General features: G+C 44.8%; 1 protein-coding gene across 5 annotated transcripts in view; it reads left to right on the plus strand.

Annotated features, from left to right (window-relative positions):
• LOC110492834 (protocadherin-15-like) overlaps positions 1-12,046 on the plus strand; it is a 303,676-nt gene that overhangs the window by 256,413 nt on the left and 35,217 nt on the right. For all 5 annotated transcript variants that reach the window (XM_036946202.1, XM_036946206.1, XM_036946204.1 and 2 more), the window contains 2 exons: positions 9,308-9,417; positions 11,421-11,561. In XM_036946202.1, the coding sequence (XP_036802097.1) occupies positions 9,308-9,417; positions 11,421-11,561 (251 nt within the window). The remainder of the gene's footprint in view (positions 1-9,307; positions 9,418-11,420; positions 11,562-12,046) is intronic.

Below are 12,046 nucleotides of genomic sequence, written 5' to 3' on the forward strand. Positions count from 1 at the left end.
GGTCTGAGAGTTGACCTTTACCTCTTGTTTGCAAAAGGACAGCCTCCGTATGCCAACTGGTTTCTAACTGCACCGATCCTAATCTTTTTGAAAAGGTCAGTGTCTAATACTCAAGCTAGCAAAACAGTTGCTCCCCCAAAACATCTTAAGGCTCTTTGTCGATTAGGCCCAGTCTGAAAAAAAAGCCAAATAGCCAACATGGATGCTTTTTAAGTTTCACTTGGCGTCGTTGAGAGTACAAAACTTTCAGAGTTAGCTTTTCCCGTTGTGTGCAGTGAAAGAAGCCATAGTGTCTAGTGGCCGAGTCAGCTGTTTTCTGGGAGGCTTGATGCTGTGTATAATCCATATCAGACCGCATGCTTTCCTTAGATCGCACACGGTCTGCTAGAGGGCTCAGCATGGGTAACATGAGCATTTGTCTCTCACTCCAACACAGAACAGAAGCAGGTTTCATGACCTTACACAAACACATAACTCGGATCGAAGTCAATTTGTTTCCCTGCCACTTATAGTAAGTACAACGCTGTACAGTGTTGATTTAAAACAGGATCTCAGCACATTGTTGGCGTTGGCTTTGTTATTATTACAGACTGTGCCAATTTATTTTGTATTCAAGTGGATTATTATGGTTATCCTTAATAACAAGTGGCGTATTATGGTTATCCTTAATGACAAGTTGATTATTATGGTTATCCTTAATAACAAGTGGATTATTATGGTTATCCTTAATAGCAAGTGGATTATTATGGTTATCCTTAATAGCAAGTGGATTATTATGGTTATCCTTAATGACAAGTGGATTATTATGGTTATCCTTAATAACAAGTGGATTATTATGGTTATCCTTAATGACAAGTTGATTATTATGGTTATCCTTAATAGCAAGTGGATTATTATGGTTATCCTTAATAACAAGTGGATTATTATGGTTATCCTTAATAACAAGTGGATTATTATGGTTATCCTTAATAGCAAGTGGATTATTATGGTTATCCTTAATAACAAGTGGATTATTATGGTTATCCTTAATAACAAGTGGATTATTATGGTTTCCTTAATAACAAGTGGATTATTATGTTATCCTTAATAACAAGTGGATTATTATGGTTATCCTTAATAACAAGTGGATTATTATGGTTATCCTTAATAACAAGTGACATGCTTTAGTCAAGGCCTGGATTAAATGTGGCTCTTATCATTAATTTAATATTTTCTGTGGGTTTTGGCAATTTTTCATATCAGTGTTGCAGACTGCTTCCATCCCTGGCGTTATCTTCCAATTACACTTCAGAAGATGAAAGGATGTGATATAATACGAAGATCAAATGAAGAGATGTGAATTGGATTTGATCGTGAAGTTGAATTGTCATCTAAAAAAATAAAAAATAATATTTGCTGCATTTTTAGAAGAGTCAGTCCCAGTGACATCATGTATGAACCAAAACTAGCCAAATTTATTTATTTAAAAAAAAAAAATTTTTACTTCACTATTACACATTTCCTAGACTGACTACCAACACTGAGGGGGAAAGGAAAAAAGACAAACATTCCATTACAATTCGTCAGGAAAGATATATACTGTAAATGATACTGTGAGGCTTAGCTATGTTTCCTACAGTTATTACGAGGTGCTGTAGCCTGCACTCCATGCTCCAGATTCTAGGTACACCACGGCGATACAGAGAGACATTGCTCGGTGGACATCACTCATCTCTCACACTTAACCGTCTGCTTATGTGGAGCGGCCATTACAGCCGTGTCAGAGCCAGGGGAATGGATGAGCGTCCTCTGTGTTATCCCTGCAAACAGCAGAGCTCGCCACTCACTTGGCAGTGAGGAGGGTCTGATTGGGAAATGTCAGGGGGGATTACTGGGGTAGAATGAGCTACTGAGAGCCCGCTTGGGGTTTGTGTTATGCATGGTCTTGCATGGTGTGTGTGTGTCGTCTAAGTGCAACTCGTTTCGCACACTGCCACCCTAGGAATCCAATTTCCTCATAACGGGAGGAGAAAAGGCATTACAGCTCAACTCTCTGTAATATCCTCCTCCCTTCAGAGCGAGGCTGGGGCTGTGGGGAGGATATCCTTCCTTCAGAGCGAGGCTGGGGCTGTGGGGATGATATCCTTCCTTCAGAGAGAGGCTGTGGCTGTGTGGATGAAATCCTCCTTCCTTCAGAGAGAGGCTGGGGCTGTGGGGATGATATCCTCCTTCCTTCAGAGAGAGGCTGGGGTTGTGGGGATGATATCCTCCTTCCTTCAGAGAGAGGCTGGGGCTGTGGGGATGATATCCTTTATTCAGAGAGAGGCTGGGGCTGTGGGGATGATATCCTTTATTAAGAGAGAGGCTGGGGCTGTGGGGATGATATCCTTCATTCAGAGAGAGGCTACCCTTCTGCCTATTGGCATTATTTGCATATTCAAGCCTATCTCAAAATACAACACTGGGTTTTCAAAGGCAGCTTGAAATGTAGCCTACAAGTTTTGTGCTCTTGTAGGAAGCAGTAACTCCCTATTGATGACTTATACTTATCTATACCTGGGCTAATAACGCACTAACTAGCAAAGAATATCAGCAACTGTGCACACACACGGCTCTGATCTAAACTGAAGAGCTCATTCACTCGCAGGTGAGCGCTCGTGGGCTACACCCGCCGATAGAATTATACTCTGTTACATTCTGGCTCTGGCTACAACAAAATCACAGACTCAATCTTGCAAGGTTAGATTTGTTTTGGTTTGTTTTACTGAAAAGGGGCTGATATATTGTTGATTTGATCACAGACAAAAACGTTGAACTGAATAGTGCAAACTAATGGCAAGAACTCTGTGAAGTTCTTCACCTGCATTGCTTGCTGTTTGGGGTTTTAGGCTGGGTTTCTGTACAGCACTTTGAGATATCAGCTGATGTACGAAGGGCTATATAAAATACATTTGATTGATTGATTGAAGTTCAATCTCTTGCATCTCTGCATGGCATTTCTTCTTCGCAGCAGTCCTGGAGGAGGTGCGTGGCCGCGCACACAGTTTAGAGGGGACATTGGCTGTGGGGATGATATCCTCCCTTCAGAGAGAGGCTGGGGCTGTGGGGATGATAACCTCCCTTCAGAGAGAGGCTGGGGCTGTGGGGATGATATCCTCCTTCCTTCAGAGAGATGCTGGTGCTGTGGGGATGATATCCTCCCTTCAGGGAGAGGCTGGTGCTGTGGGGATGATATCCCCCTTCCTTCAGAGAGAGGCTGGGGCTGTGGGGATGATATCCTCCCTTCAGAGAGAAGCTGGGGCTGTGGGGTTGATAACCTCCCTTCAGAGAGAGGCTGGGGCTGTGGGGATGATAACCTCCCTTCAGAGAGAGGCTGGTGCTTTGGGGATGATATCCTCCCTTCAGGGAGAAGCTGGTGCTGTGGGGATGATATCCTCCCTTCAGAGAGAGGCTGGGGCTGTGGGGATGATATCCTCCCTTCAGAGAGAGGCTGGGGCTGTGGGGATGATATCCTCCCTTCAAAGAGAGGCTGGGGCTGTGGGGATGATATCCTCCCTTCAGAGAGAGTCTGTGCTGTGGGGATGATATCCTTCTTTCAGAGAGAGGCTGGGGCTGTGGGGATGATATCCTTCTTTCAGAAAGAGGCTGGGGCTGTGGGGATGTGGTAGGTGGAACACTCTCCCTCCATGCGTGCTGGAAGGTGTGTGTGTGTGTGTGTGTGTGTGTGTGTGTGTGTGTGTGTGTGCGTGCGTGTGCGTGTGTGTGTGTGTGGAGGATAGAGTTGTGTGTATGTGTGTCATAGGCGTGTGTGTCTAGGGGAGGGTTGGTGTTTGTGACATGCACACCGTGTCATGAAATATGTGGTAGACAGCTCACGTTGTCGTGGAGACCTTGAGGGAGAGAGGCAGACACAGGAAGGTGTGAGGAAGGGGACAGGTGGGGACTAGAGATGAGGCAGTATAACTGTGAACCTACCGTCAGCTACCAAAGTTAAGAACAACAACCCATCCTCCTCAGAATTACAATCTCAGCTCCTGACTATAGAAAGGTATTGGGTAGCATGCAGGTCAAAGCAATATCATTCAGCCCAGCCGTATTACCATGCCCCAGGTGTAGGTGTTCCTCTGGCGCATTGGTACTGTTGGCATGTAGCTCATGGCTAGCAAACAGACCAGAGGAACAGAACATACTTGTTTATGACGTACTAGATGGCCTAATTGTCACTCTGCCATTGACAACATTCGCAACCTTGACGACAGTATTCAGATTTAAAGAATAGTAATCTCATTTACCAATAAAGAATGACATAAATATAGTGACAAACTGTCCTTGTTTTAACTACTATCTTTTAACAAAGCCATATGTTGTTTGGGTCACAAGGCGCTAGGAATGCACAGCATTTTTTCATTTCCATATTCTAATGCCATTTTTGATTTTGCTTGTGAAAAGATTACACGTTGATGCAAGTCAAACAAATTATGTATGTGTCCTTAGTTCACACCAGTCCCTCTGTAAGACTCTCTATGTCCCATTTGACTAAATCTCCCAACCGTTTCATATCTAACACACTGCAGGCTCATAGACAACATTATTTCTCATTCCCTGACCGTCTGACAACCCCCAGTGGAGTGCTTCCCTGCATCCCAGCTGTTTCATATTTTACTGATCACCTTATGACTGCGGAATCTGCCACACAGTTGCTTTCAAATAAAATGAAATAAAATCACATTTTATTGGTCGCATACACATATTTAGCAGATGTTATTGTGGTTGTGGGGAAATGCTTGTGTTCCTTGCTAAGAAATATATAAATATTAAGACAACCAATGTTGGAGTCCGGAGTATAAAAATATATACACTGTATATATTCATATGTATATTTGATGGGATGTATAGACATTATGGACAGTATGTGGATAGAATATGTAGTACATCTGTAGAATACATAGAATAGAATAGTATATAGTTGAATAGGATGGCCTTGACTAGAATACAGTATGTAAATATTATTAAAGTGACCAGTGGTTCCATGTCTATGTACATAGGGCAGCAGCCTCTAAGGTGCAGGGTTGAGTGACTGTGTTCAGGGCAGGGTACTGGGCGGTAGCCAGCTAGTGGTGACTGTTTAACAGTCTGATGTCCTTGAGGTAGAAGCTGTTTTTCTGTCTCTCAGTCCCAGCTTATATGCACCAGTACTGACCTCGCCTTCTGGATGAAAGCGGGGTGAACAGGCCGTGGCATGGTTGGCTAAGGTCCTTTATGATACTTCTGGCCTTCCTGTGCTGTACGTGTCCTGGAGGGCAGGCAGTTTGCCCCCGGTGATGCGTTGGGCTGACCGCACCACCCTCTGGGGAGTTGACGTACCAGGTGGTGATACAGCCCAGCAGAATGATCTTGATGGTGCGTCTGTAAAAGTTTGTGAGGTTTTTAGGTGTTGACAAATTTCTTCAGCCTCCTGAGGTTGAAGAGGCGCCGTTGCGCCTTCTTCGCAACACTTTGGTGAAGAAATGGTGGACTATTTCATATTGTCAGTGATGTGTACACTGAGGAACTTGAAGCTTTTCACCTTCTCCACTGCGGCCCCGTCAATGTGTATGGAGGCGTGCTCCCTCTGCTGTCTTCTGATGTCCACGATCAGCTCCTTCGTTGTGTTGACGCTTTGTTGATGTTTTGTTGACTTTGAGGGAGAGGTTATTTCCCTGGCACCACTCCGCCATGGCTCGTCATTGTTGGTAATCAGGCCTATTACTGTTGTGTCGTCTACAAACTTGATGGTTGAGTTAGAGGCGTGCATGGCCACGCAGTCATGGGTGAACAGGGAGTACAGGAGGGGTTGAGCACGCACCCTTATGGGGCATCCACATGCTGTTTGTGATTTGATTCACATCAACTGAGCTTTTATGAAATTATGATAACTTACCTGGTTAATTGCCCATGTTTTTGAGGTGAACCAACTGTAATCGGAGACCAAATGAATCGAGTGTATTTAATTAAATGAGGTTTCACTGTGCCAAATAGGAGTTAATCAAGCTATCTGGCACGGCGACTAATGTCTCTCTGCCAGTGTTCCCGTTAACGGTGTAATTTCACCATATCGCACAGAAATGATTTGTATCCAAACAAGGTTGTTCCACAGTCAGTCATATCCTTGGTTAAGAGGACACATCTCTGTGTTAAAATAAGTGGGTAGTTTGTCTGCTTTTCTTCTGTCTATTCTAACTCCTCCGTCTATTCTAACTCCTCAGTCTAATCTAGCTCCTTAGTTGTCACGCCCTGACCGTAGAGAGCTTTTTATGTCTCTATTTTGGTTTGGTCAGGGTGTGATTTGGGTGGGCATGGCCGAGTATGGTTCTCAATCAGGGACAGCTGTCTATCGTTGTCTCTGATTGGGAACCATACTTAGGTAGATTTTTCCCACATGGGTTTTGTGGGTAGTTATTATCTGTTTAGTGTTTTCACCTTACGGGCCTTTTTCGGTTTCATTTATTCTCTTTAATAAACAAACATGAACACTCACCACACTGCACTTTGGTCCGACTACTCTTCCTCATCCAACGATGAAAGCAGTTACAGAACAACCCACCACAAACGGACCAAGCAGCGTGGTAACAGGGAGCAGAGGGTTCAGAATTCCTGGACATGGGAGGAGAAATTGGACTGACAGGGACCCTGGAGACAGGTTGGGGAATATCGCCGCCCGCAAGAAGAACTGGAGGCAGCTAAAGCTGAGAAGCGGCGATATGAGGCAAGGCAGCGCAGCAGGCACGAGAGACAGCCCCCCCCCCAAAAATGGGGGGGGGCACACGGGGATATTGGCGGAGTCAGGTGAGAGTCCTGAGCTAACTCCCCGTGCTTACCGGAAGCAGCGTAGTACTGGTCAGGAACCGTGTTATGCGGTGAAGCGCACGGTGTCTCCAGTGTAGCTCATAGCCCGGAGCTCTACATGCCAGCCCCTTGCAAGTGCCATGCGAGAGTGGGCATCCAGCCAGGGTGAATTGTGCCAGCTCAGCGCGTTTGGTCTCCAGTGCGCCGTTTCGGCCCAGGGTATCCTGTGCCGGCATCTGCGTACTGTGTCTCCGGGACGCTGGGAGGGTTCAGTTCGCCCTACGCCTGTGCTCTGCCCGTGCCGGGCGAAAGTGGGCATTGAGCCTAAGGGAGAGGTGCGAGTGTTAAGCACCAGATCTCCAGTGCTCCCCCACAGCCCGGTTCGACCTGTGCCTGCACTCTGGAGGGGCCGGGCTAAAGTGGGCATTCAGCCTGGAGGAGTGGTGCCAAGGCTGCGCACCAGAGCTCCAGTGCTCCCCCACAGCCCGGTTCATCCGGTGCCTCCTCCACGCACCAGGCCTCCTGTCGGTCTCCCCAGCCTGGTGGGCCCTGTGGCAGCCCCAACCACCAGGCTGTCTCTGCGTCCAGAGGCGCCCTTCAGTCCGGAGCGTCCAGAGGCGCCCTTCAGTCCGGAGCGTCCAGAGGCGCCCTTCAGTCCGGAGCGTCCAGAGGCGCCCTTCAGTCCGGAGCGTCCAGAGGCGCCCTTCAGTCCGTCTATTATTCTAACTCCCCTTCAGTCCAGAGGCGCCCTTTGGTCCGGAGCTTCCAGCGGCGTCCTCCAGTCCGGGGCTCTTTACGAGGGTCCTCAGTCCGGGGTCGGCGGCGAGGGTCCCCGCTCTAGAGGCGCTACCTACGTCCCTCACCATAGCCGCCACCGCGGAGAAATGCCCACCCAGACTCTCCCCTACTGGTTCAGGTTTTGCGGCCGGAGTTCGCACCTTTGGTGGGGTACTGTCCCGCCCTGACCGTAGAGAGCTTTTTATGTCTCTATTTTGGTTTGGTCAGGGTGTGATTTGGGTGGGCATTCTATGTCCTTTTTCTATGTTTTGTATTACTTTGTTTTGGCCGGGTATGGTTCTCAATCAGGGACAGCTGTCTATTCTTGTCTCTGATTGGGAACCATACTTAGGTCGATTTTTCCCACATGGGTTGTGTGGGTAGTTATTTTCTGTTTAGTGTTTGCACCTGGGACTGTTTCGGTTTAATTTATTCTCTGGTTATTTTGTATTAGTGTTCAGTTCAATGAACAAACATGAACACTTACCACGCTGTGCTTTGGTCCGACTACTCTTCCTCATCCGACGACGAAAGCCGTTACATCAGTCTATTCTAACTCCTCAGTCTATTCTAACTCCTCAGTCTATTCTAACTCCTCAGTCTATTCTAACTCCTCAGTCTATTCTAACTCCCCAGTCTATTCTAACTCCTCAGTCTATTCTAACTCCTCAGTCTATTATTCTAACTCCCCAGTCTATTATTCTAACTCCCCAGTCTATTATTCTAACTCCCCAGTCTATTATTCTAACTCCCCAGTCTACTATTCTAACTCCCCAGTCTACTATTCTAACTCCCCAGTTTACTATTCTAACTCCCCAGTCTATTCTTCTAACTCCCCAGTCTATTCTTCTAACTCCCCAGTCTATTCTTCTAACTCCCCAGTCTATTCTTCTAACTCCCCAGTCTATTCTTCTAACTCCCCAGTCTATTATTCTAACTCCCCAGTCTATTCTTCTAACTCCCCAGTCTATTCTTCTAACTCCCCAGTCTATTCTTCTAACTCCCCAGTCTATTCTTCTAACTCCCCAGTCTATTCTTCTAACTCCCCAGTCTATTCTTCTAACTCCCCAGTCTATTCTTCTAACTCCCCAGTCTATTCTTCTAACTCCCCAGTCTATAATTTGGGTGTTTTTTCTTATTTTCTATTCCAACTACAGTACATCAAATTAAATATTATTGGTTACATTACTCACTTACACATATATCAGATAGCGCTTTAAGTCTGAGAAAAGCATAGTAAAACTCTGTTCCTCAAGGACCACAGTCCTGCTGTTGATTACTCCCTTCTCTCTCTCTGTTGATTCTAATGGTTTTGAATTAGCCAGAAAGTTCACACATCTGTTTTCCCAAGATGAAGCAAGTTGCTGATGAAATGGCAAAATATGAAAACACAGTGTTTGTGGCCCTCAAGGACCTCAAGAGATTGTGCACCCTTTCCCTCTGTGGTATTAGTATGAACAGCACCGTGGTATTGGAATGTGGATTATACTGCAGTCTACATAGAGCTGGGAGAGATCATTAGCTAGCATGTGGCTTGGGAGAATGTGGTAAAAAAAAATGTATATTTTGGTGCACCAGTCAGTAGGTCTCCATTAGTGTGTGTGTGTATGTCTCATCTATGTGTCGTGTGTGGGTCTCATCGGTGTGTCTCATATGTGTATCTCATCTACTCTGTCTGTGTGTCTCATCTGTGTGTCTCATATACTGTGTGTGTGTTTTCTTCCAGATTTCCCCCTGTGAGTGAGAAGGCTAAGGTGGGGAAGCTGGTCGGTGTCATATTGGCTGCAGCTGTCAATCAAACGATTGTCTATTCCATAGCGGAGGGCAACGAGGGAGGTGAGTAGTAACAGACTAACCTACACTGTGCCTTTGACCTAGTTCCAGAGGTCATGTTGTAATTCTATACAGTGATAATCCCAGTCTTTTATTCGGACACACTATAAACAACATGAAGTAGTAAGGACCCTCAGAGGTCACTCACAGAGCCATACAAAACAGCTCTATACTGCTCTATATACCTCTATTCGCCTCTATACGCCGCTATACACCTATATGGCTCTATACCTCTATATACCTTTATACGGCTCTATACGCCTCTATATACTTTTATACGGCTCTATACGCCTCTATGTACCTTTATACGCCTCTATATACTTTTATACGGCTCTATACGCCTCTATGTACCTTTATACGGCTCTATACGCCTCTATGTACCTTTATACGGCTCTATACGCCTCTATATACCTTTATACGGCTCTATACACATCTATATACGGCTCTATACGGCTCTATACGCCTCTATATACCTTTATACGGCTCTATACGCCTCTATATACATCTATACGGCTCTATATACCTCTATATACATCTATACGGCATCTATATGCCTCTATACACATCTATATACGGCTCTATACGCCTCTATATACCTTTATACGGCTCTATATACCTCTATATACATCTATACGGCTCTATATACCTCTATATACATCTATACGCCTCTATACGCCTCTATATACCTTTATACGGCTCTATATACCTCTATATACATCTATACGGCTCTATATACCTCTATATACATCTATACGCCTCTATATACCTTTATACGGCTCTATATACCTCTATATACCTTTATACGGCTCTATATACCTCTATATACATCTATACGGCTCTATATACCTCTATATACATCTATACGCCTCTATATACCTCTATACGCCTCTATATACCTCTATACGCCTCTATACGCCTCTATATGGCTCTATACACCTCTATATGGCTCTATACACCTCTATTTACCTCTATTTTTTTATATATATATTTTTTTTTACATTTATTTAAATAGGCAAGTCAGTTAAGAACAAATTCTTATTTTCAATGACGGCCTAGGAACAGTGGGTTAACTGCCTGTTCAGGGGCAGAACGACAGATTTGTACCTTGTCAGCTCGGGGGTTTGAACTTGCAACCTTCCGGTTACTAGTCCAACGACGCTCTAACCACTAGGCTATCCTGCCGCCCCATATACATCTCTATGGCTCTATATACATCTCTATGGCTCTATACGCCTCTATATACCTATATACGCCTCTATATACCGCTATACGCCTCTATATACATCTATATGGCTCTATACGGCTCTATACGGCTCTATACGCCTCTCTACGGCTCTAAGCAGTTCTATATGGCTATATACGGCTCTGTACAGCTCTATATACCTCTATATGGCTCTAGTCAGTCATCTGCCCACAGAGAGGCAGCACCCAAAGTGTGTGTGTATGTGTGCGTGCCCCCGGTCATGACAGAGTTACTGCCATGTAAAAGCACCCTGAGGGATGATTAGACCCGTCCATCCTCCCATCGTCCCTCACTGTGATTAAAACCTGGGCTCATGCCTCTCAGAGTGTGAAAAGATGAAATTGCATCCCCATACTGAGCCTCGCATTCAACTACATCTGAAGCATTTAGTCATTTGGAAACAAAGGGAATTGGCTTCACTTTTAACTCTCATTAGATTCAATGAAGAAGCACCAGGAAAATTCATTGTTGTTAAATTCAAGGTTCATGGCGTACTGGGAGGACTTAATTGTAGGTCTGAAAATAAAGGGGAGCGAGATGAGTTCTAGCTATGCTCTTCGGTGCATTCCTGCTGTGCATGTGCATCAATTATGCCTTACACAAAATCAATGAGTGACTAAGTGATTCTCCAGTCTAGTGTCATTTCTTTCTGGTGTCGTGCCTCAACACGTGATACCACACACAGTGGGATTTGGGGAGGTGAATAAACTTGTCATTCTACCCAGGGACGGATACAGTATTAAATGTTTTCATCGTCTTCTAGGTGTGTTCAGGCTCAACAACAACACCGGGGTGATCTCAACGGCCAAGCCCCTGGACTATGAGGCCAACAGCAGCTACAGCCTCAGAGTGGAGGCTGACTCCATGGGGTTGGCCGAGTCCAACCTCCGAGCGCCCTCCAAGAGTACGCCTACCTATCATGCTTTAAAAAAATGCTTTTTACAACCTTCATTTGAGAAGGAGTAATTGAAATTCAAATGTTTGTTTCTGCTGTCTCTCTGTTTCTCTCACTTGTAATATAAATGTTTATCTGGCATTTGCCTGTAAATTATTTCCCATCTTAGCTTTTTCCAAAGTACTTAAAAAGCACGCCTCATCCTTTCACGATATTTAGTTTTCTGGTTAGTCAAATTCATGCTGAGTTGCTGCGGAGGATGAGACATTTTGATTTAACAGTTACTGTTAAATGTGACAGATTTAAAAAAATATATAATAAAATAAAATAAAAAACATTCCTTTCTGGACAATCTCATCATGTCTCCGCAATATGCAGAAGCAATCACTCAAATCAATTTGATTACATTCGCGCTGTCATCCACTTATATCTAAATGCCAACTTCGTCGATTCTAGAATAAAAGGCTTGTAGAGATTTGGTCACTGCTGTATGT

Source organism: Oncorhynchus mykiss, chromosome 16 (genome assembly GCF_013265735.2).
Source record: "Oncorhynchus mykiss isolate Arlee chromosome 16, USDA_OmykA_1.1, whole genome shotgun sequence".
NCBI classification, from domain to species: domain Eukaryota; kingdom Metazoa; phylum Chordata; class Actinopteri; order Salmoniformes; family Salmonidae; genus Oncorhynchus; species Oncorhynchus mykiss.